General features: G+C 28.2%; 1 protein-coding gene across 1 annotated transcript; it reads left to right on the forward strand.

The window, feature by feature from the left end:
- Positions 1 to 1,804: 1,804 nt before the first annotated feature.
- Positions 1,805 to 22,919, forward strand: Gmppa (GDP-mannose pyrophosphorylase A). Its single transcript, XM_087156199.1, has 10 exons — positions 1,805 to 1,959; positions 4,855 to 5,050; positions 6,357 to 6,543; positions 7,358 to 7,417; positions 8,704 to 8,837; positions 11,850 to 11,981; positions 13,114 to 13,246; positions 17,102 to 17,194; positions 21,135 to 21,306; positions 21,819 to 22,919. The coding sequence occupies exons 1-10, from the start codon at positions 1,920 to 1,922 to the stop codon at positions 21,917 to 21,919; spliced, it is 1,248 nt and encodes a 415-aa protein (XP_087012325.1). The 5' UTR covers positions 1,805 to 1,919; the 3' UTR covers positions 21,920 to 22,919.
- The last annotated feature ends 1,393 nt before the right edge of the window (positions 22,920 to 24,312 follow it).

Here is a 24,312-nt window from a genome sequence, read left to right on the forward strand (position 1 = left end):
ACTAATTATTTAAGCGAAGAGAAGAATTATGTCTGAAGAGAAAAATTATGTCTGAAATTTATCCTCAAAATATCTAGGTAAATTATTTTAAGAAATCATAAAGTATCTGGGTAAAAATTACCTTTGAAATCGAAAATCTAATTTAATCCCAGCGTTAAACCAACACCTCCTAGAATAAGGAAGGCCTCAGCACGGATCAATTTAGTAGTCCGATGTGACGAAGTTAACTGCGCAGTTGATGAAAAATAAGAAAGATGTCATTACGTTCGGGATACTAAGCTGCGCAGTGGTTGAAAATACGAAATATGTCATTACGTTTGGACTACTGAAGGATATTTATGGTAACTCGTGCAGAGGCCTACTCTTTTCTAGGAGGTGTTGGTTAAACGCATCCTATTCGAACGTTCGAATCTCTTTCACCAGCAAATTGTTAGGTGAAAGATATCAGATAATTGGGAGGGTAAATGAAGATCGTAGCCCGTTAGCAAAATCCGCTCGAAAGCGCAAGGTTACAGGTTTTCCTTAGGTGTAGAAATGTGACATCAAAATTGCGTCATTTTTCTATCCCTAGCTCATTCGATGGTTGCGAGTTTAGAACTCCTGCTCTACACCACCTAGTATAGTCCATTTCGACCGCCAATGTTTTGGCGAGCGTTTAAATTCAAAATGCGCCGGATCACGCTACTGGTCGAAAATGACATCACTATATGGGGACTGAGAAATCGTTATAAGAATCGTTACTTGAAGACTTGTCATTTCAAGACGTAAGAATTGTCATTTGAAAAAGAGAATTGTTATTATATAAAACACTTCTTACCTTGTCAACAATGTACTAACTTCGAAATATAAACCTAAATGATAATTTGCGAGTGTTAAAGGTTAAAATGCCAGTCTTAAAATCAATTAAAAAGATAATCAATCAATTGAAAATAGGAAATGACTGGTATTTCTACAAACTGTTTGAAAATGCTCTGTGGGTGCATTTTAATTCTACAGCAATTTAAACAGGCATAGATTTTTTTTCATCTCATTACTGATCTTTGTAGATATAAAATCATGAGTCCAATTTTTGAAAGGGGTGAAATTAAGTTACAGAGTCACAATAGTTTTCTAAATTTTCCACATAAAAGAAAACTTTTATTTTTTATATAAGACGTCCAGCAGAATTGATTAGCTTAAGTATTTAAATTATAGAAAAATTGAACTTACCTTCATTGATTATTATTTTCGATACAAGAAAGGCTTTGATTTACCAAACGAAGAAACAGAAGCCAATCAGCAATGAAATTGTTGTCTGAAATATCTAAGAATCCTTCGAAAACGTAAACAAAGAGAAGGGACTCTTTATTTTCATAAGTCATTTTTTGGCCATCTAAATGGGCTAAAGGTGGTACAGAGCAGAACTCTCTACCTATGCCATCGCTTCACATGCTTTAACCATTAGTGGGCGGATAATCGTAGGATAAGTAAGTTAGTTTCTGTCTTAATTTTCAAACAGGTTAACTTTTTTTAAAGTTTAGATACTATATGAAACTCAAAATTGTACTAAACATAATTCTTAAATAAAGCGTCTTGGAAATTTTAGAAGATATTTTTGACAGTTAAGTGCTAAAAATATAATGGCAGGGGAAAATTTTGTAGAACTTTCCCTTACAACTGAGGAGAGGGAGGGGAAGAAGCTTTTGACATGGAACCAGTCTTCTACCCAGATGAAGTATACTGTAGCGATCACGATTATCCTGCGTCCAATCAGAGCTTACGTCACTCTGGAAGTGCTCACTGGAGATAAAGAAAGTCGGTAAACTGCAACTTTGACTGTTTAATGTTTTCGTTTGCTTTTGATGACGGAACGTAAACAAATTTTGCCAACTTTTATGTTTCTTTCGTAATTCAATCTACTTAACTTTCATTAATTAATAATGTCTAAAGCTGTGATACTTATCGGAGGGCCCCAAAAAGGTACTTTTTAATTCTTTCAGTTTGTTTTACCCTGGTTTTGTCTAGTTGATTTGTGTATGAAAAGTTTTTATCGGTGTTTTAATTTTCGTCTGCTAGGATTTTAGAATTTAAACTGTTGTTTTCGTTTTTTGCTTTACAATTGTAAATGACATAAACATTTAAATTTTTAATTATTTCGAAGCTTTTTTTCAGTATCTAGTGCATGTTTTAAGAAATAAATAGTCTTACTGACTCATTTCATATTTATATATTTAAATGTTTATTCTCAGACCGGCTGCACTTAATTTAAAATTTACTACCAGATTGTAATTATTAGTTTTACATTTTAGAAATTTATTTTAATATCTTTTAGTTGATTACGATTTAGTTTATTTATTTGATAAAAATCTGACATTTGTTTACCGTTTCGAAATGTCAAACTTGCATGTATGCAAACTTAATTATTTTGAAATTTATTTTAGGGTGTAATATTTCTTATTGTGCGATTTCTGGCTTATTTGTTATTTATTAAAGCCTAATAAGGTGTGAAAATTACTTTTAGCATTGTTTTATTGTTCTAAGGATCTTTCTTATCTATGGACACTAAAACCAGTGTGATCACCCCAGTGATCAATAATTTACCCCACTTATTGGTTGTAACGTTTGAAATATTTCATTGTAATTAAATTAAATGTTTATTGCAGATGTGAAAGAAAAATTATTGAAAGCCTACTTAGTTTTAGATGAAATTAAAAAAAAAAAAAAATGCTGGTATAAGAACCAGTTTAAAGTCAGTACTTTATCTTTTAAATTAATAAGTGAACTACAGTTTAGTTTTTATTAAAATATTCTAAGAAGTCTGGCCATATCCTGAATTACAAGTATTTTTAAAAAATAAAATTAAGTGATCATTATTCACTCCCGAAATGAGTTGAGGGTGAATTACTCAGGCTCAGGTCCAACTACTTTTTTAACTTCAGAATTTCCACACTTCTGAGTCAAAAAAATAGTCTCCTTTATTCTAAATTGGTTTAATATGAAAATTTATTAGCTGACATAAAAATTATAAATATCTTTTTTTATTCATAAGATTTTAAGTAATAAGAAAGACCATTTGCAAAAAAGTTTTATTAAAGGTTATAATTTTATCGAGTTAAACATTTTTTATTTAATTATTGTAGTTAAATTCATTCTAATAATTATTGATGTATCATTCTTATTTTTAATTTTTAAAATTTATTTATTCATCTGGCAATTCAATTAATATTTTGTAAATTTTGGTATTTGTTTTGAATTTTAAGGATAAGCAAGATTTACTGCAGTATTTTCTAAATCGAAGTTTCAGATATAAACAGTTAATGATGCACAGACATGCAATTTGTTAAAGATAATTCTTATTCAAACTTATCATTTAATTAGACTTATTAGCTTTTTATTTACCTTTTTTATTTCAAATGAAATATTATCATTTCTAAAAAATCTTGATATATTTTGTTGAAATTTCTTAATTAAATTTATGATAAATTGTTGTCAAAACATATTTAAATTAAAATATTATTCTTAACAAGTATTTAAATTGATTTTATCATTGAACCATTATTAAACAATGACCTCTCCCTCAAAAAGAAAAAAAAATCATCCTGAATAACTTTTGATCTAATGATCGGATTTTGATGTACTAGTACTCTAAATTAATAGCTATGAGGGTGGCCTCAAAGATGCTAATTAATTTTTGCAAACTATATTTTTAATTATGAAATCAGGTGCAAAAATGTATTTTCTCTGAATAAACTTCTCTTTTTTGATAGATTTTGATTCCTTACTCTCAAAATATGTGGAGTAGCCGCAATCAATGAAATGTGGTACTAATAGTTTAGTCAGGGGAGCAGTCCATAGTTGGAACCCCTTAATGTTAATTTTACTATTTGAGTATTTTACTATGTCACAAGAACTGTTTAATTAGATATAAAAATTTTTGCACACATATATAAAATTCATTTGTCCAAAAATAATGCAAAAAATACATTTTAATAAATGATTATTTATTTATAATTATTTATTAATTTTTATTATTTTATTTAGTTGGTAATAGTAAAAAATTTTGAATTGTAAGGCATACAATTTTTAAAATATTTTAAAGAATGTATTTTTTTTTATGGCTAAAGTTTAACATTTAAGCAAAATTGGTCGAACAGTTCCTAAGAGGTTGAATTTTGAATATATGACTTTTTAAAAGTCGATTTTTCAGGAACTGTTTGTTTGATTCAGTTCAAATTTTGTATTGTGACACATAAAATTACATTCTTGATGTAAATGTAATAGGTAAAAAACTATGTAAAAATTGATAAACTTTAAAATTCAATATTATTTTAGCAATTTTTGAATAATAAATAATCAATAATTTTTTTTAAAAATAATAAATAATTAATAAAATTTGTTTAAATAATAAATAATTAATAAAATTTATCTTTAGATAATAAAAAAATTATAATTATGTTACGAAATGTTTTCAATTTGCTTAAAAAAATTCTTGAGATATGACAAATTACGTAAAAAGCAAAATTAGCATTAAGGGATCTAAATTTGGCCTGCTCTCCTGACCAAACTATTATGCCCCTCCTTATATTTTGAGGGTCAGAAATCCAAATCTGTCTAAAAAAATATGTTTATTCAGAAAAACTACTAATTTGTGTCTGATTTTATGACTTAGGACATCGTCTGTTATGAATGTTTAATATATATTTGAGATCACCTCCTCAAACCATTGAGATTGAGTCTCCTAGTATGTGAAGATCTGATCATTAGATAAAAAGTATTTCAGAGTGATTAATTTTTTTGTACAATAATGTCTATAACGGTCTACAATAATGCACTGTATTCACTGTACAATAATCTCTGTAACTTTTATTATTATAGGTACTAGGTTTCGACCTCTTTCATTTGATATTCCAAAGCCACTTTTTAATGTTGCTGGTGTTCCGACTATTCAGCATCTAATTGAAGCTTGTATCAAAGTCCCTGGTATTCGAGAAATTTTGATTATTGGCTTTTATAATGCTGAAACAATGAGTGAATTTCTATCTTCCATGAAGGACTACAAAATAAAAATTAGGTAAAAAATTTCCTTTATATTTTTTACTGAATTTAATATTTTTGCATAGTATAAATAATTTATATGATGTAAAAATGGTTTTTTCGTTGCAGTATAGTGATTTTTTTTCTTTTTTATTCTAGTTACTTAAAGGAGTTCATAGTTTCTTGTAATTTACTAATCTAAATAGATGAGAAAGAAAAAAATCTTCTTGAGAATTGTTTAAATTGTTTATAATATTGAAGATGTATCAAGTGGTTTTCAAAGATAAAAATTAAACTTTTCATTTTTTTTTCAATGTTGATCATTACATTGGAAGATGGCTATCAATTTCTAGTGTTAAACTTGTTATTTATTTATAATATTATTTTTGTTATGCATTATGGTGAAAATTAAATCTATAAAAATTGTGAAAAATGCAATTATGCCTTGTGACTATGCTAAGATTAAATAAAAAAGCTTTCATAAATATTCTTTATTAAATATAGTTATTTCTTTGCAACTCGTAAATTGCAAAAATAATTATTTTGCTTCATTCACACTTTATTCTTAAGTATAAAAAATTTCTTTTTTTAACATAATGAGGTAAAACTTGCAAATTACTATAATTATAATAATAATAATTATTTTTTTTGCTAGTTGTCACTTATTGGTGATCAAGGTTTTCACTATATATAAAATGCTCAATTAAAAGAATGCAAAGAAAACTTAAAATCTAAAACTTATATTAAAGGGTTTAAATTTTTACTTAACTATTGAGGCTATATTTTGCAAATTGTGGCTACTGTTATTTTAAGAGTCAAAATTCAAATGACTATCAAATTATGTTTACTCATAGTAATTGATTTTATAGCTTAGTTATTTGTTATGTACCTAAGTGGGGTCTTCAAGCCATTAGGATTGCAAGCAAATAGACTTATTATATAAAAATTTATTTTGTTAGATTATTTATTATCATCATGTTTTTTTATTTGATTGCATATAATGTCTAATTATGTTTAAGTGTTCTATAATTGTAAGGGGTTGTTCAAGTATTTGGTAAGCATCTAATAAAGTATTAATGGTGTGGATAAAAAGTTTTAAATTCAAAAAGTAAAATTTGTTAAATTATTGTTAATTATTGTTCTAAAAGTAAAATTTGTTAAGATTCTTGTTCAGCAAACAATATATATGAAACATGATACAGTGTTTTGGATTCTAGTGATAAATAACAAAGAGAAATTTTTGAAACATACTTTATGTGTAATTTATCTATCATAGTATTTTTATTATTTTAATTAATAATAAGTTGCCAGCTCATTTAAAAGTGATACATTTTATTTTGTAGGTATCTTCAAGAATATACATCTCTTGGAACTGGTGGAGGAATATTTCATTTTCGAGATCAAATTCAAACTGGTGATCCAGAAGCATTTTTCGTGATAAATGGGGATGTTTGCGGTGATTTTCCATTAGTTGAAATGCGCAAATTTCACCAAGAGAAAAATGCTTTGATAACTGTTCTAGGCACTGAAGTAATTTATTGTTTTAAAATATGTTTTAAAGTCATTTGATTGTTTTCCTATTACATAAAGTTTTAGTGCTATTTAGTTCAAACAATAAGTAGTAAGACCAGTGCAGCAAAAAGGAATAGTTTTAGAGTTAAAATTTCTTTCAAACGAGGCATATTATATAAATTATTAAAGCTTTATTTTCTTTCTACAAATTAAAGACAATTAATACATAAAATAATTTAAATAAGTATCATTGCTAATATTTATACTCTAACATTTTTATGAACAAGAAATTTGATACTTCAATTTGAAAATCTCTACTAAAAACAATTTTTTACAGCACATTGGTTGCGATTAGTATAAGTATTTGTATGCTTTGATAGTGTGTATGGAATTGTAGTGTCTTTAATATGGAGGTGAAGTTTATTTTCTAATTTTTTTTTCTGGACATCTTGCAATTTTTTAATCTCATATATTCATTTGATGACAAATACTATGTACATTAAGACTGCTTGCTTGAATTAACCGTTTTATAACACATTCCTTTCTGTTAGTCTCAAATTATAATAGAAAAGATTTTCCAATGACCTCCAAAACATGTCTTTACTAATTTTCATCCATCAAAAAGGGTATATTTTGATATCCACTTTACACACAGAATATTACTATTTTTTTAAAATATTTTAATAGCGTGAAAAATTTAAAATAAGGCTGTAAATATCTGAAGTATACGACTTGTTAGAAGATCTTTATATGAATGAAAATGCTATATTTGATAAGTATTTTTAATATTATATTGTTTAAAGTATTTATTTACATCTTTTTTCCCCTCTAGGCAACACATATGCAGTCTCAACAATATGGATGCATAGTTAAAAATAATGATACAAATAAGGTATATATAAATGTTTCTACTTACTCCGTCTTATGTGTAGTTTTTTCATAGGAATTTTTTTAAACATTTTTGCTGTTCTTTAGGACTTTTGGAGGCTTTAAAAAGTTTTTAACTGTATAATTTAGCAAAAATACTTTTCTTAATTTGTAGTTGACTTTTTTAAAAAATAAATTCTTAAACTAGTTTTTATTAATTGTAATACTAAGTAATTTGTTACCTAATTCTCTGAACATTGATTGCAAAAGAAACAGCACCACAAAGTCTTTTCAATTTAAAATTCTTATAGTTAGTATCTATAATCTATTAACAATAACCAAGCAACTATGGTTCAGTTTGATGGTGTGATATGATTATATTACTAGTCTAATGATTATAATGCTAAGATTTTCAAAGCATTTTAATGAGTAGAACATCTAATGAAAATGAAAGTAATGATTTGTAATTAATTGAAAATTGCCCCTTTGTCCAGTGGTACTTTCTTTGTCTACTGTTACTTTTGAAAATCATCATCAATGGCTCAACAGCCCAGGTTTTTTTCTAGGCCATCTATCCATCACAAATTCGGCCTGCCTCTTTTTCGTGTGCCAACTAGTCTGGCATAAAAAACTCTTGTGGTACTGTCTTCATTCATTCTGATAACGTGACATTTAAAAATAGCTAATTAAAATTGATTATTGATTTAATTAATTATTGTTGATTACTTTCACCTGAACCAGGTTTGCTGTTTATTAAAGTTATCTAAAACTTCTATGATTTAACTATAAATGTACCCTGGTGAGATTAGTAGAATAATGACAATGTTTTGATTGACAAATTAAATATAAAAATATAAAAAAAAACTGCTGTAAGTATGTCATTGCCTCTTGGGCTATAAGGACTTGGACAATTTCTTTTCATTTTGGCATTATTTTTTTGTCAAGTAACTTATGGCAATACTGGCTTTTATTGCAAATTAACTGATGAAATCATTTTTGCTATGATAAATGAACAATAAAAAAATGAGTAAGTGTAAACAAATATCAAAATCTAGAAAATGGATACAATAAAACTGGTTTTTAAAATGAAGATGAATAATTTGCTCACACTGATCATAAAATTACTTTTTGAGAATTTGACCTGAAATTTTTTTGCCATTCATTAATTACTTAAAATTTAATAAAGAAAAAACAAGTTTAGCTTTATATAAAATTTCCATATTATGCTAAACTTCTTTTTGGGAGTTTGATAGCTTTTTTCAGAGTATTATATCAATTTCTAAATACTGATTTTTTATTCTTTAAATTTAGATTGTGCATTATGTTGAAAAACCATCATCTTTTGTCAGCACTACTATAAATTGTGGAGTGTATATTTGTTCTCCGAAAATATATGACCATTTAGGTATAATCTTCAAGAATAATCAATTGGATAACAATTTTGGGTGAGTTCATTATATAATTTGAAATGCATGCAAACAATTATAAGCCTTTCCATAATTAATATGATTTTAGTGTGATTGATTGTACATAAATAAACAAGTGAAAGGGAGTAAAACTTTAAAATCTTCTCTAAATTTATAATTTTGATTTTTTCCTCTGTTTGACCTAGACTTTTTCAATTTAACAAAATTACCAATAAACTAAGACTTAAATTACTATACTGCCAGGTAATAGCAAAATTGATATAAGTCAAAAAATTCGAAATTGAGATTTTATTTATCAGTTTTATATATGAAGACAACATATTACAAAAGATGTTGTATTTTTTCAGAGAGAATTTTTTTATCAATTTTCTGAAGTTTGACTTTAGCACTTATAGTACAGAGATACCAACTACTCCGGACAGGCCAAAATAATTTAAAATTTTTTAAATAACTACTACTAAAATTTGAAAATATTTGACTAATTTTGCTTACTTTTTAAAAGGTTTAGCATAACTTGACTATAGCAAAGTGGCGAATTATATAAGCCTTCGAATTATTTAGAAATAGTGGTTGTTTAAAACCTAATAAATTGAATTTATTAAACCAAGAATCACAATTAATAAACTACCACTCGAAAATATTTATTCGCTGTCTGAAGCAAGTTGGCATCTCTGATAATATTAACAAGGGAACAAAATAGTTGTCGAGCCTTTTTTCTTTAAAATTATAGTGAAGCACTTTTGTTATTTTTTTTAATTGAATGGTTGTATAATACGATAAAATATTATTAACCTATTAAGTGTTTAATGTTAATACTCCCAGTAGTAATCTAGAATAGGTATTAATACTGAATTTTTTCAGTGTAAAATTTTACTTTAAAAAAATTTAAGCCTCATATTCCTCTTTCCATAAGAAAATTTAATCCTCATATTGCTTTTATTAAAAAATACAATAATCATTTTATTATCGTATTTTTTAATAAAAGCAAGACTTATTAATGAATGAAAGTTGATCACCAATAGAGGTGATTATTTAAGAGGGAACTGTTTCCACAATAATTTCAAATTTGAAATTGGATTACTAAAAGTTTAAAAATGTGTTAATTCTAATCTTTCTGATAACAATGGGAGATATTTCTAGATTGAAAAGCAATTTTTTGAATGATAATAATTTTATAGTTTTTTATTGAAGGTAAATTAGTTCTTTTAAAGAATGAAATCTTTCTTTTCATTTGTTGTGCACTGCCTGAGTGTCTTTTGTTAATATTAATTTAGATTAAAACTTTTGGCTTTATGAAAGAGCTATTTTTCAAATGAGCTTTAGTCTTTTTTTTTCTTCCAATTTATTATCTAGTAATCTTGAAACGCTTGTCTAGCTTTTAATGCTATATTATTTATAATATGTAACTTTTAGTTGAAGCACATTGTTACTAAGATTTGAGTTGATACATAGATTAAGTATTGGATATGTAATACTCATTTATCCAAAGTTAATATCATGTAAAAAATATTTTTTAAATTATTTATTAGATAATATAATATTGGTCAAACTTAAATTGATTTTATATTTTATTATATATTGTCAAAGATATATTAATTATTATAGTTTTGGTCAGTAGTGAGGTATACAGATTTTTGCAACATTTTAAACTGTGTAATTAACAAAATTTAAACGAAATTGATTAGAATGTTCCAATAATTTTACAATACAACTTTTTTAAAATTTGATTACTCAGAAAGTTTTTGGTTTATTTCTTTGTACTCTGTTATTTAAGATAACATAGTTTAAAATGAGGGGAATTTTGTATATCTTACAATTCCAAAAGTTGTTGACAATTATTAAATTTAATTAAAAAAATATTAAATTAAGGCATTGCAGGAAGTTATACAGTCGACTCGTGTTATAACGACCCTGTGATAGAACGACCAACATGATATAACGACCTTGTGAAGGAGTCCCAATTCACATCCATAAAAGATAACGTTATTTTACTTTTGCTATAACGACCGTAAAAAAGGTCAACTCCTAATATAACGACCCTCTGAGAATTTGAACACCGCTCTTTTCTAACTTCCTATTGGAAAGTGGGGTTGACCTTGAACAAGCACACATATATTAAGTCTTCTTAATATGTAACTTCAACAAATTAATGCACATCAAAAATTAATGTCTTCGTCTAATGAAGTCTCGTTTATGTTCCTCGGTTTACTCTTCTTTATAATACTGCAGATTATGTACATTAAAAAAAATTCTTTATATATACCGCAAATTATGTACATCAAAAAATTAATTCATTAGAAACTAGATTTTTTTTTAGTCATACTATGTTTTTTAATCTGTACTTTAAAATAAAATTCTTAATTGTTAACAGTTGCAATTCAATTGTTAAAATGTCATTATGTTTTATTAATGTATGCATCCTATCCTTTTTTTAGTTTATAACATGTATACCACAAATAGTATATGCATGCATTATGAAGTTTAAAACCATTATGTGACCGATTTTCAAAGGAAATTTGCTCATTTTGATATAGCGACCATTTGATATAACGACCAGATTGGGGCAGTCCCGATGGGGTCGTTATGACGCGAGTCAACTGTAGTTGGATAGACAAGTTTTGTAATTGTATGCTAATATTCTTTTAATTGCTTAAATATTTTTAGAGATAGGGTGAAATATGCAAAGAGTGAAATTGACATTATTAGTCACAAACTTTCAACTGTTTTTTGAACTTAACCATGGAAATCATATTTACATGATCGAAGCTACTCCATATGTTTTGAAGGTTAATTATCCAGATCTGATGAAAAAGAGGTATCTTTTCTCTGAAAAGTGTTCAGTTTTGAGTATTATTTCATTCCTTAAAATATTGTTAGCTCTAATTAAGTAGCATATTCAAATATAGACCCTCCAACCGTTAAAAGTGCACAGTAGTATGTGAAAATCTGATCATAATATCAAAAGTTTTTAGGTTTTCCATTTTTTATTTGCTTTAGGTGATCCATTTTTATTGATATTTTTTTTCTTAGACCCTGGAGTGAAGTTACTTCATCACAAGACAGTATCAGCTTAGAGCAAGATGTTCTTATGAAATTAGCAGGGAAAGAAAATGTTTATGTTTTCTCCAGCAGTAGTTGGTGGAGTCAGATGAAAACAGCTGGGTTTGTAAACTACTTATTTTTATTTAAATTTCAGTTTTAATTTTTACATTATAAAATTATGGTAAGATGCATGTACTAACTTACTAAAATGCTTTTACAATTTGTATTTATTTATAGTGTAGATTAATAATGCTTAGTTAAAAAAAAGCAACTGTTTAATTTAGTATATTAGGTATTTTGTGAAAAATTGGCTAAGTAATGTAATTTTGGGTGTAACGGAAGTGGTGAAAAGTGATGTTTGTTCACTATCGGCAAAGATTGTACCAAGAACCTTTTGGGTCTGTAGCCGAATGCTTTGGCCAGTATGGAAAAAAGTAAACGCTCCAACTAAAGTGAGTTGATAAAGCTTTTATGGTGGTTGCCACACATTCTCCCTTCAGTGAACGAGATTCCTGATTAATTGTCATCTGATCCTGATTCATTGACTCATCATGATCCTCAATTATGAGTGTTACTCTTAATTGAGGGTCTGCTTGGCTGTGAGTAAAGTTGCCCTATTAGCAGAGTTAGGTCTTTGTCAATTGAAGAAAAACAAGCAATTTATTTTTCATGTCACCGAATTCTCAGATTAAAATACTATTCTGCAGTTATCTTAACTTTTACCTGTAAATTTAGATTGTTGATTTGCTGATTACAGATAAAGCCTGTTTTTTTATGCTGGTATAACAGTTATATTTAATATTAGTGACAACATAATAGATAACAGTAACTTCTTACCTATTTTTCTCTGCTAACTTTTGCACATAGCTTTCTATTAGGTAACATGACTTAAACCAGTGTGAATATAATGGAAACCTAGAATCATGAATTAAAAAAATTGTCTCCAAACTGATATTATTAAATTTTTATCTATACGGAAGCCATTGGAATATTATGGAAACTACTGAGAATCATGAATTCAAAAAATAGTATTCATACTCATTTAAGATATTTTTTTCTAATTAATACATCTGCATTATAAGTTTAAAAAAGTGTGTATGTATATATATATATATATATATATATATATATATATATATATATATATATATGTTTGTGTGTGGGTATTTATATATTTTTATTTTTAATATTGATTATTTACTGTAGCAGTTATTTTACCAAAATTTTATTGAATTATTGTGTAACATTTTAGGTCGGCTATTTATGCGAATAGACATTACTTAGATTTATATCATTCTACTCATCCTGATTGGTTGGCAAAAACTAATTCTACAATTGGAGATGTTTTTATTCATCCTACTGCTAAAGTTCATCCTAGTGCCATTGTTAGTATATATTAGTTTTTGTCTTTTAATTTGTTGATATTATTCAAATTTATTAAGTTGTAATACAAATTTGAAATTTCAAATATATTGCATTCAATTATACAGGTTTCACTACCCCAAAATGCTTTAGTTATTGTTTTTATTTCCTTATTTTCTTTTTCCTATTGATTTTCCAACTCTGACGTAATTTCTAACATAATTTTTGTTGTTTTGTTTTAGTTTGTAAGTTTTTTTTTTAACTTTGAGTTTAGTATTCTGGTATTTACTGCACATTCAATGCAATTCATTTACATGTGTTTGTAGGCATATGATTTGCTTTTGAATTTTTTCACTACTGTTTCATAAATTTTTTTAAAAATTTTTTAAGTATTAGTTAACATATATATTTTTTTTATATTACTATTGTTTCAGTTATTTAAAAATTATTGTGAAGTTACTACATCTTATAGAAAAGTTTAAACTAAGAAAACCTTAGTAAAATAATTATGATTGAAAGTATTAACATAAGGCTAAAGTTTAAGAAACACATTGAATTTTGTAAGCAATTAGTAGAAAGTAATATTTTGTTGTTATTTATTTTATTTCAGTTACTTGTAACAAAGCTATTCTCACTATCAAAATATCTATTTTATGCCCCAAAATTTTTATGAAATTTGTGCATTTTTGTTGGAAGTGGTTAAATGGTACCATTTATAAAATACCGATTAAGTGTCTCTCCAAATTTTAGTGAAATTCCAAAATAAACAAGTTTAATATGATGTAAGAGAACAATGATAATGATCATTATTTTAGGCCAAATAAACATTGTGCAAAGCATAATCATTTAAATAGATTTTAAAAACATAATTGAAAAACAGAGTTTAGAAATATATCTTACTTTTGATAAGTTTTAATAACTGCATTCATTTCCTGTTTTTAGTGAAAAATTGTAATTTGTTTGCAACATGAGAAATCAATGAAGTATGGCAATTAAGTATGAGCAATCAATTATGAAAAATATATTAATGACATTAAATATATATTACAAATTTACTAGAAAATTTACTCAAAATCAAACCATAGAAAAAATTGGGACTGGCCGAACTATTAAAAATGTATAACTTGCACTCATCATTAAGATTACAGGCGACATTTGCACAAAAAATAATTAGATGAAGAAGGTTAGTTTCCACAGCCTTAATGTAAATCCTAAGGGTTGGTACGGACTCTGCATATAAAGGAAAAAGTGACATTTAGGGACCCCGCAGTAGAGGGTTTTCTTAAACTGATTTACACCCACCTCTCCTTCAACCATCTCTAGAATTGGAGAGGAGAAAGAATGTTTTCTCTTATTGTTGATGGTTAGTCTGCGCTGCATTTTGAGTACTATTCATTGACAGTACTGGACTATATATTAAGATATTTCTTTGAGAATTCATCTATATCATTCATGTTGATAATATGAGGGAGGCAGAGCTGTGATGGTTTAGTGGATAGAGCATCCGCCTTCCAATAAGGTGAACCGAGTTAGAATCCCAGCGATGGCTGGTCTATACGAATTCCGCATCCAGCTCGCACTGACTACAGTGCTGACTTGAAATATCTTCAGTGGTAGACGGTTCATGGGTTAGAGTCCTATTGCCATCAGGCTAACCGTAGGTGGTTCTTGTGGTCTTCCTCTCCATGTAATGCAAATGCGGGTTAGTTCCATCGAAAAGTCCTCCACGAAGGCAAATTTCTCCAATTGATCCAGGAGTTCCCTTGTCTTCTGAATTGGGATAAAAATTGCAAGGTTACATAGTTGAACATTAGTAGTCGTAAACCCGAAAATTGGGTCGGCTGTTCAACGGCGGTTATAAAATAAAAATAAATATGAGGCTGGCAGCGTACCTAACCAACAACTGGTTCAGGTGATGTAGCTCCTGACTGTCACATTGCTTTGTATGCCCTTGCACTGAATCTTAGTTCAAATGATTTTCTGCTAAACTTGAGTATGCTCCCTCTGTAAGTTGATTTTCAGGTACAGCATCCTATACTAAATAGTTCCCTGCATTAGTTACGAATTCATAGAGCTGGACTTCTTCTCTTTTCTATATTTTTTGATTCATGTTATCTAACTGGGAATAAAACAATCCATTTTTGCTTTAATAAGCACTTATTTATTGACTAAATATTCTCAAAATGAGAGCAAACATTAAACAACCTCAAGATAAACCATTTTTTTAATACCTTTGTAAAATTCAAGAAAAGCAAAACAATGCATTCATTTCTTTCTACTATTCATTCACTGTCTCTCACCAACCCTCTTTCTCCCTCTGCCCCCCTTACTTAATTTTATCTTTGATTTTTAGTAAAGATATGACATTTAGTTTGACTCTCAATGTTATTGTCAGAGAGAGTTAGATGCCTATTCAGTATTAATTGCTCATTTGCATTTGTTTGTAGGTTATGCTCGATCTAGTTGAGGCACTTGTTCAGGATAATAAGATTTACTTAAATACTTAATATTTAAACTTTTTACTTTATAAGTCAAATTTGTTAGCCTCTGAAGCATTTTTTGTTATGCATCACATTGGTAACATTTTTAATAATACAGTAGAGAATCCTGAAAACCGGGAAAAATTTTGCTCAGTTTTCCCGCCATTTTGAACTAGAAAGATGAAAAAAAGCGGAAATTTGACTCATCCTTAAGTTGAGTGGCGGGAAACGTGGAGGGGAGGAATTTTTCTCTCCGTTTCTCGAGAGAAACTTCATTTCTTCAGTGACCTTGAAGATCTTTAGATCGAGAGGGGGCAGGAAAGGGACAAATGTTTTATTTTCTCCTGTGTGTGGGAGAAAATCGTTTCTTTGATAAGCTGCCATCAATCAAATTTAAGGAAGTGGCATGCTGGTTTCGCTTTCTTTTTGATTTAGGAGGGGGTGGGGAGAAGATTGTTTATTAATCCAAGCATACAGTTATTTATTACTAACGGCAGACAACTATTTTATAAGGCAGATTGCAGTTTTTATTTTTTTAAAGTAAAACATTTCTGATTCCACTAAGTCTAGAGTTTTTTTCTTGTCGCAATAAACTTCATACTCAATAAATTCTTTTTATTCATAAATTTTATGAGTAAGTTTTTTTTATTTTTAATTCAGTTGTGTCCTGCCTTGTACGGGGTTTTGATAATTATGTTGGTGTCTTTTTTAACTCTTTCTGTTTGATAATTTTCATGTGTTTTTATTTAAATTAGTGAATTTTTCTTTTATTTTATTGTTTCCCTCCCGTTTATTTAGGTATGAAATATATTTTGTATTTTAATAATTGGCTTTGTTTTAAATCAGTTAATTTGGTGTTTTTAATTATTTTCAAGAAATACATGTGAATTTTGTATTTTTTAAACTTGTTTTTTATTTCTAAACTTGCAAATTTTTTTATTTTTTTAGAAGTTATTTTTCTACCACGTTTTATTTTATTTAGGAGAGCTTTTTTTCCCCTTATTTTAAAATGTGTTACACTTTTTCCTTGTAATTTGGGTTCTATAAAACACTGATTAATAACACTTTTTGGCCGATTCAGAAAACAAAACCGGGAAATTCAGACTTCCAGGATAGCGATGGTTCCAAGCATCCCGGATAATTGGTTCTCTACTGTAATTGTAAAATATAAAATTTTTTTGAAACTTTAATTTGTTGGTAATTTTTGTTTTACTCTAAGGTAAGCTGCAGTAAATGTTAAGTAAGCATTCAACAATACTCAAAAAATTAAAAAAAATGCTCTTCATATTCATTTATATGGGATATGAAATTTTATAACTTCATATATGTGTGGTGTCTTAATTCTGTTAATATTTTTGATTTTTCCTATTCAATGAGATAGTTTGAACTTTTTTTTAGTTGGGTCCCAATGTCAGTATTGGAAAGAATGTTGTTGTTAAAGCAGGAGTTCGTATAAAAGAGTCCATAGTCTTAGGAGATGCAATAATTTTCGTAAGTAAATTCTTATGGTCTTTATAGTTTTAAACTGTTTGTAATATTTGTTTAATTTGTGAGGACTTTTTTCTGATGACAATGATTTTATAATGATTCAAAATGATTTTCCGATCGACAAAATTTCTAATAAAATGTATATATATAGATTTTCAATTTTGGAGACATATTTACTTGATTAATATTTTGTTGATATTTAGGTTTTGTCATTTAAAGTTGCATGGTTTAAAGGGAATTAATAATTTGTTTGTATAGAATTCCTTCCTGATTAAATATATAATAAAAAGAAATAAAAAGTTACTAATAATAAATATTTATTTTTTTGTCGTGAAATTTATTTCGATGAATAAGTTTTATAATTCTGTGCAAAATTGCCTTGATTTCCCTTATCTGCTCCTGATATAAATCCTTATCCAGGGCTGTCAACTACTGCACTTTCTGCAAAATATTATATGGATTGATAGATAATAAAAAGTAAAGCTTTCAGAATTTTTGGTAATTTTGCCAGCATATTAAAAGATAACTGAATGCAATAACTGTAATAAAAAAACGATTAGACATACAAAAGCATAGTCATGAATCAGGCACATCAAAAAGTGATTGCTTTAATTTGAAATCCTAGTCTTGTAAGGAAATCATGTTAAAACCTTTTTATTTGAAAAACTATGGGGAAAAGACAATGAAAAAAAAAATAGCAGCAGAAAAAAGGTGTTGAAAAATGGCATGGGTTAACGATTGAACAGTCGAGAATCAAGCGCTTCAAAAAGTGGTTACTCAAAAGTGATTACTCAAGAAGTAGTTACTCTTCAGGTGTAGCAATAGCATCATATCAAAAAATTGTGGTTATAAAAACCGTATGAAATTTTCTGAAAAAGCATTAAATAACTGCCAAAAACAATTAAAAATGACTTGGATTTACAAAGAAATTGAGCGCATCAAAATATGATTACCGTATATTCCGGCGCATAATGCGCCCCGGCGTATAATGCGCACCGTAATTTCTCATACTTTTTTTAAAATTTTAAGATATACTCTTCGTATAACGCGCACGAAAATTTGGATTGTACATGTGCAATATCTCGTCTTTCAAGATCGTAAATCAAAATGTTTTTCCCCTCTATCTTTTGCAAAAATAAAAGAACTGAATTTGGACATGTATGTGAGGGTAGAGTTGAAAGAGTAATGCGATTCTGAGAAAAGAGATTGTTGTATTCAGCAGTGCAGGTGTTTGCAACAATGTCTTTCACCACATTCCAGAAGTAAGGGGGGGAGGGGTATCTGGAATGCTGTCTATTGTGTATGTCTCAAAAGCATATCTCAAATCAGGAGACAAATCGTTATTCCTCTTCAGCCAATCGCACCATTTGATGCCCTGCCTTTGAAAAGTAAACATTGTAAGCTTTAAGAATTCAGTGTAGTTTTTAGTAGTAGACATGGCTCCTATCAAACGAAGCAAACACAGCGCTGGATTTAAATGCAAAGTAATTCAATTTGCGAAAGAAAATGGAAATCGGGCTGCGGCGAGACATTTTGGTATTGGCGAAAGCTCGGTGCGTGAATGGAAGAAAAATGAAGAGAAAATAATGGATATGCCTAAGGATAAGTGTGCATTACGTACAGGACTAACAAAATGGCCGGCATTAGAGAACAATGTAGAAAACTGGGTTTTAGAAAATCGGCAAAACGGCTTGATTGTAACAAGAAACTGTGTTCGCTTGTTTGCTCTAAAATGGGCAAAGATTAATCCACATGAGAGTGAAAATTTCAAGGCTACTGTGAGTTGGTGTAGCCGATTTATGGCTCGAAAAAATTTAGTTCTACGTGAAAAAACCAAAGTATCACAAAAACTACCAAAAGACTTGGATAGCAAATTGTTAAGTTTTCAAAAATATATTATAGAACTGCGAAAAAAAAAGGAATATTTACTTTTGCTAATAGGAAATATGGATGAGACCCCAGTCATGTTTGACATGATCGGTAATAAAACAATTGATTTAAAGGGAGTCAAAACTGTCAACGTAACAACAACGGGACATGAGAAATCTCATTTCCCCGTAGCCCTTTCTTGCTTAGCGGATGGAACGAAACTAAAACCAATGGTTATTTTCAAGAGAAAAACTTTTTCCAAATGTAATTTTCCTAAAGGTATTTTTGTTCATGTCCACGAAAAAGGCTGGATGGACGAAAATGGTGTTAAATTGTGGGTAGAAAATGTCTGGCAAATCCGTCCTGGTTGCTTAAGAAAACCAGAAAGCCTTTTAGTGTGGGATATGTTTAGATCCCACCTCACAGATAATACAAAAAAATTGTTGAAGAAATTTAACACTGATATGGCAGTTATTCCAGGCGGATTGACACCATTAGTTCAGCCATTGGACGTCTGCTTAAACAAACCATTTAAAGCAAACTTAAAAAAACAGTGGAACACTTGGATGTTGGAGGGCGAGAAAACCTTTACGAAAGGAGGACATATGCGTCATGCTAGTTTGGAAACAGTGTGCGAATGGATATTAAAAGCATGGGATGAAATTAAGCCTGAGATGGTTAGAAAATCATTCAAAAAATGCAGCATTTCAAATAATCTGGACGGATTAGAAGATGACTGTTTATTTATGGATGAGGGCAACACAGATGATGAAGACGAAACAAATTGTGATGATGTACCTGAAGAAATAACGGAAGACGAATATGATGAACTATTTATGTAATAACGAAAATCAATAAAGCATTTAGGTAAAGGTGCGTTATTTCTTTAAAATAAAAGTATTTTTCTATATTTAAATTTTTTAAATCTATGATTTTTTATATTCGGCGTATACCGCGCACCCGTAAATTCCAATGTTATTTTTTGTATCAAAAGTGCGCGTTATACGCCGGAATATACGGTTCTCAAATTTGAAATTTGCATGTTACTGTTGGATGTGGACTAATGATGAAATAGTGGTGAATAAAGCATGTCCAAAAAGTGTTTACTCAACTTTGAACTTTGGGTATTACAATAACAGCTTGTTTAAAACTTTGGATTTTGAAGAAAATTATACTGAGAGGGCCGAAAAAATGATAACTGTTGAAAAAAATGATCAGAAAACAGCTTAGAGTTATGACTAAATTTTTACAAACTGATCAGTAAAAAAGGGATTACTTTTATTAAAAATTCAGGTGTTGTAATAACACTGTAATTAAACCATATTATAATGACCAAGAAGGCAATAAATGTTTGCTGGAAAAACAATTGGAAAATGACTTGGATATACAATGGAATTGTTGTGAATTGAGGAAGTAAAAAAGTGCTAACTCTAATTCAAAATTTGTGTGTTGTAATTTCATGGTATATAACATATCAAAATTTTAAAAACCATGTGGAAAGGATGATAGCAATATTTGTTACATTGTGTTTTGTAACTAGCATTTCATTTTTTGACAAGCAATTTGCTACTTGCTAGTCAATGAAATTCTGTTCTGCTACTACTAGAAGAAATTTTCCCCAAATACATAGAAAGTTGGCAATGCTGATCGTCAGTACTAGATACAAAATCTGTAACAAGTAAAATTATCAGTAAGGGGTTGAACTTTTGACTAATCTTTTGGCGTGATATTTTCTAGCATTTAGCTTTTTCTCATATTTAAATGGTCAAGAACTTAACTCTGTCTAAAACATGGTATGTTTAATCAGGAAAAAAATTTTGTTTGATTTTTTTAATGTTAATTATTGTCTGAAGCAATTAATTAGCATTTTTAAGGTCAATCTGTTAAAAATAATAATTTAGATTGCATGTTAAGCTGTGAAAATCTGATCAATAGTGAAAGGATTATTAAGGGGGTTGATTTCTTATTTTTCACTTAGTATTTATGTAAAAACTTTTTAATTTTGTTTAATATTTTTCTCTTAGTTTACAAAACTTTTATGTAATTTTAAATAAGTTATTAATTATTTTGTTAGGAACATGCACTTGTGTTGCATAGCATAATTGGTTGGAACAGTTCTGTTGGAAGATGGGCACGTGTTGAAGGAACACCTTGTGATCCAAATCCTGATAAACCATTCACCAAAATGGAAAATGTTCCTCTTTTCAATGAAACTGGTCGCTTAAATCCATCAATTACTGTTCTAGGTAAATGAAATGATATTTTCTTCTAATTTTGAAAAATTTTATGTCAATTCAAAGAAAAAATTTCTCTAGATTATAAAGCAGAATCTTTTGTAACTGTCAGATTTCCCTATTTTTTATTTATTTTTTCTATTTCCCTAAACTAGTTTAATACTTCTTATTAAATGAGTTCTCCTCTTTGTGTCAGACAGTTTCCATAACCATTCAAAAATAATTAACTTGAGTGCATAATATGACTTTAGCCAAGTATAGGCACATTAGTAAACTACATTCAATCCAATATTTTTTTATTTCTTCTTTGCTATTCTTTTTGCTTTAAAAATAGTTTGATGCTCTATTAGATACCTTGAGTGTGTAATATATTTTGATCACAGTATTTTATCTTCTAGCTCTAAGGTCGTTAAACTTCACATTGAATCCAATCTTTTTCATTAGATTTAATGTTTGTAATTTAAATATTTGTTTGAATTTTTTTCTCTGTGTTACTAAATATAAATATTATTTTTTATTTACAGGTTGTAATGTACATGTGCCATCAGAAGTTATTGTTTTAAACTCAATTGTTCTTCCTCACAAGGATTTGACACAAAGCTATAAGAATCAAATTATTTTATAGTGAATTATAATCTTATTATAAATTTTAATTTAAGCTGTAATGTTTGGATATTGAAATATTCTCTCCTCTAAGCATTTTTAAAATTGTTTCTAAATTTGTTTTTAAAAAATATATTCTGCTGAAGGGTGCAGTTTATAAATATAGTAAAACCTTGATTAAAGTATTGAAACTAAGAAAACTTCAAAAATAGATTTTTTTAATTTATTAGTTAATTAATGTAAATGTTGTATTTCATAAATAATTACTATACCTATTAAATTTAATCTTCTGAACATTAATTGCCCATTTACTAATCTTTAATCTAGTAACTTTCTTGCTGTAAACTCCTGTAAGTCTCCATGTTATTCAACTAAAAAGTTGTGTTTGGTTTTTAAAATTCCAAACAATTTTACTCAAAATAATAATGTTAAGATGGTTAAATCTGACTAGGACCTTTTAATATGTTTAGAAATACCTATGAAATTTTATTTTTTTTTCATCTTAGATTCAATATATTTTTAATGTGTCTTATGACTTTTTTTGACATTAAGTTAATATGCTGTTCCCATTAAATTGAGAAAAATAATGATTAAAATTGTAAAAGTAGTAACAGTTGAAAGAAATTTGACAAGAAAATTGATGACAGTTATTAGAGAGCTTTTAATACTAATTATCAAGGTTTCACTGTGCATGTGAATTGCTTTGTATGAAATATAGCCTGTTTAATTTATCCCGATTATTCCTGATTAAAATATCTCCTCCGAGGTAAATCTGGGTATATGTAGTTGAAAAGACACGAGACTCAAGTGCGTTTTATTATATTTTATTGCTACAAACTATATTGAATTTTTATTGTTTTTTATTGTTTTCAATTAATTTTTTGTTGTTGGAGGAACTAATTACACCTGCCTTATTTTTTAGTTTGAAAAAATACGAAAAGATTTTTTTAAAAGTAAATTTAACTTTATATTTGTTTCACTTTTATATTGGAAAAAGTAAAACTGATGTGGTATAAAGTAAAGAGGAAGAAAAGAGTTAGTTTTTGAACCTAATCATTTATTCAATACGCATTAGACTTGCAAGAACCAGGAAAAAGGGTTATAAACATGCACATAATTTTTATAAATAATACCAACTTCATGTACTATATACATATTTGTACAGGATCATACATATGTTGTAACTAATTTTCTTTTATAAATACCTTTGTAATTTTTATAATTTTTGTCTTCTTCTTGCATGTAATTCATATGGGTTTATTTTTGAGTTGAGTAAAGATATTTTTAGTGCCATACAAAAATATAATATGTATCATAATGATTGCTTTCTATGCTATTGATAATAGTATAATTCTCAAAGTTTTTTAACAATGGTATTTTAACTATAGCAAATTTTATTAATTTGATTTTTATGTGATATAAATGTGTAATTATGCTTCGTATGTGACATAAAATAATAATAATGTAAAAAGGCCTTAAGTTTTGTCATGATCCTTCTTACACTTCTAGGTTATATGTTTCAAGTGATATTTGTTTAAATTTTCCGCATTATTTAAATTACTATTATTTGGTAATTCATTTACATAGTGTCTTCAGTCCTGGAAATATGTATTGTATGTATACTTTTTTTTAATATATGTAGTACTTAAGTATCTATGAATATAAATTTTAGGTTACTAGATGTGGTACAATCAAATAAATTTTTTATTGTAATTCTTTTTTTAAATTTTTTTATTTACTTTTGAAAAATATTTGTTATATTTTTGTTCAGAATGCAATACTTTAGTTAATTATTGACAACTTTTGTAATTTCCTGTGTACTGTCAGTAGGGCTGCATAACCTGCAGGTCAGGTCCCTTGGAGTTAAGGGAAAAAATTTCTTACAAATACCTTGCACCACTGTTTATTTGGTGGATTAGATGGGGTTTTGTTTGCCACAAGAAAAATAGCAATAAATTCTCAAAGCCTTTCCCACTGACAGGATCTACACCACATGTGAGTGAATCTAGAATCTTATATGAGCCAACGGGAATTGGCAAGGAGACAGGCAAGCAGACACACGATCATGTTTAAAGGTCATTCACACTGGATGTGAAAAAAATCACGTATGCAAATTTAGAGATGTGAACAAGAACTTGATTGGTGAGTTCTTTGTGGGTTAGTATATTTTATCAATAAGGTTCTCATTGGCGTGTGCAAATTTTTTTCATCCAATGTTAATGGTCTCATGTTATGGCTGACAAAATTTGATAGGAAATTTGTGATGTCTAATGCCCATAGAATGATTTTGCTTACATTATCTGTGGCTACAGATTTCCCGCAGTCAGAATTTTTGTGTATTTTTAACAGGTAATCTGTGAATAGTAACTTATAGAGTAAACACAGGAGATTATGGCATTATAAATTTTATATTAA

Source organism: Parasteatoda tepidariorum, chromosome 12, assembly GCF_982258835.1.
Source record: "Parasteatoda tepidariorum strain Cologne lab strain chromosome 12, Ptep-v5.0, whole genome shotgun sequence".
Taxonomy (NCBI): domain Eukaryota; kingdom Metazoa; phylum Arthropoda; class Arachnida; order Araneae; family Theridiidae; genus Parasteatoda; species Parasteatoda tepidariorum.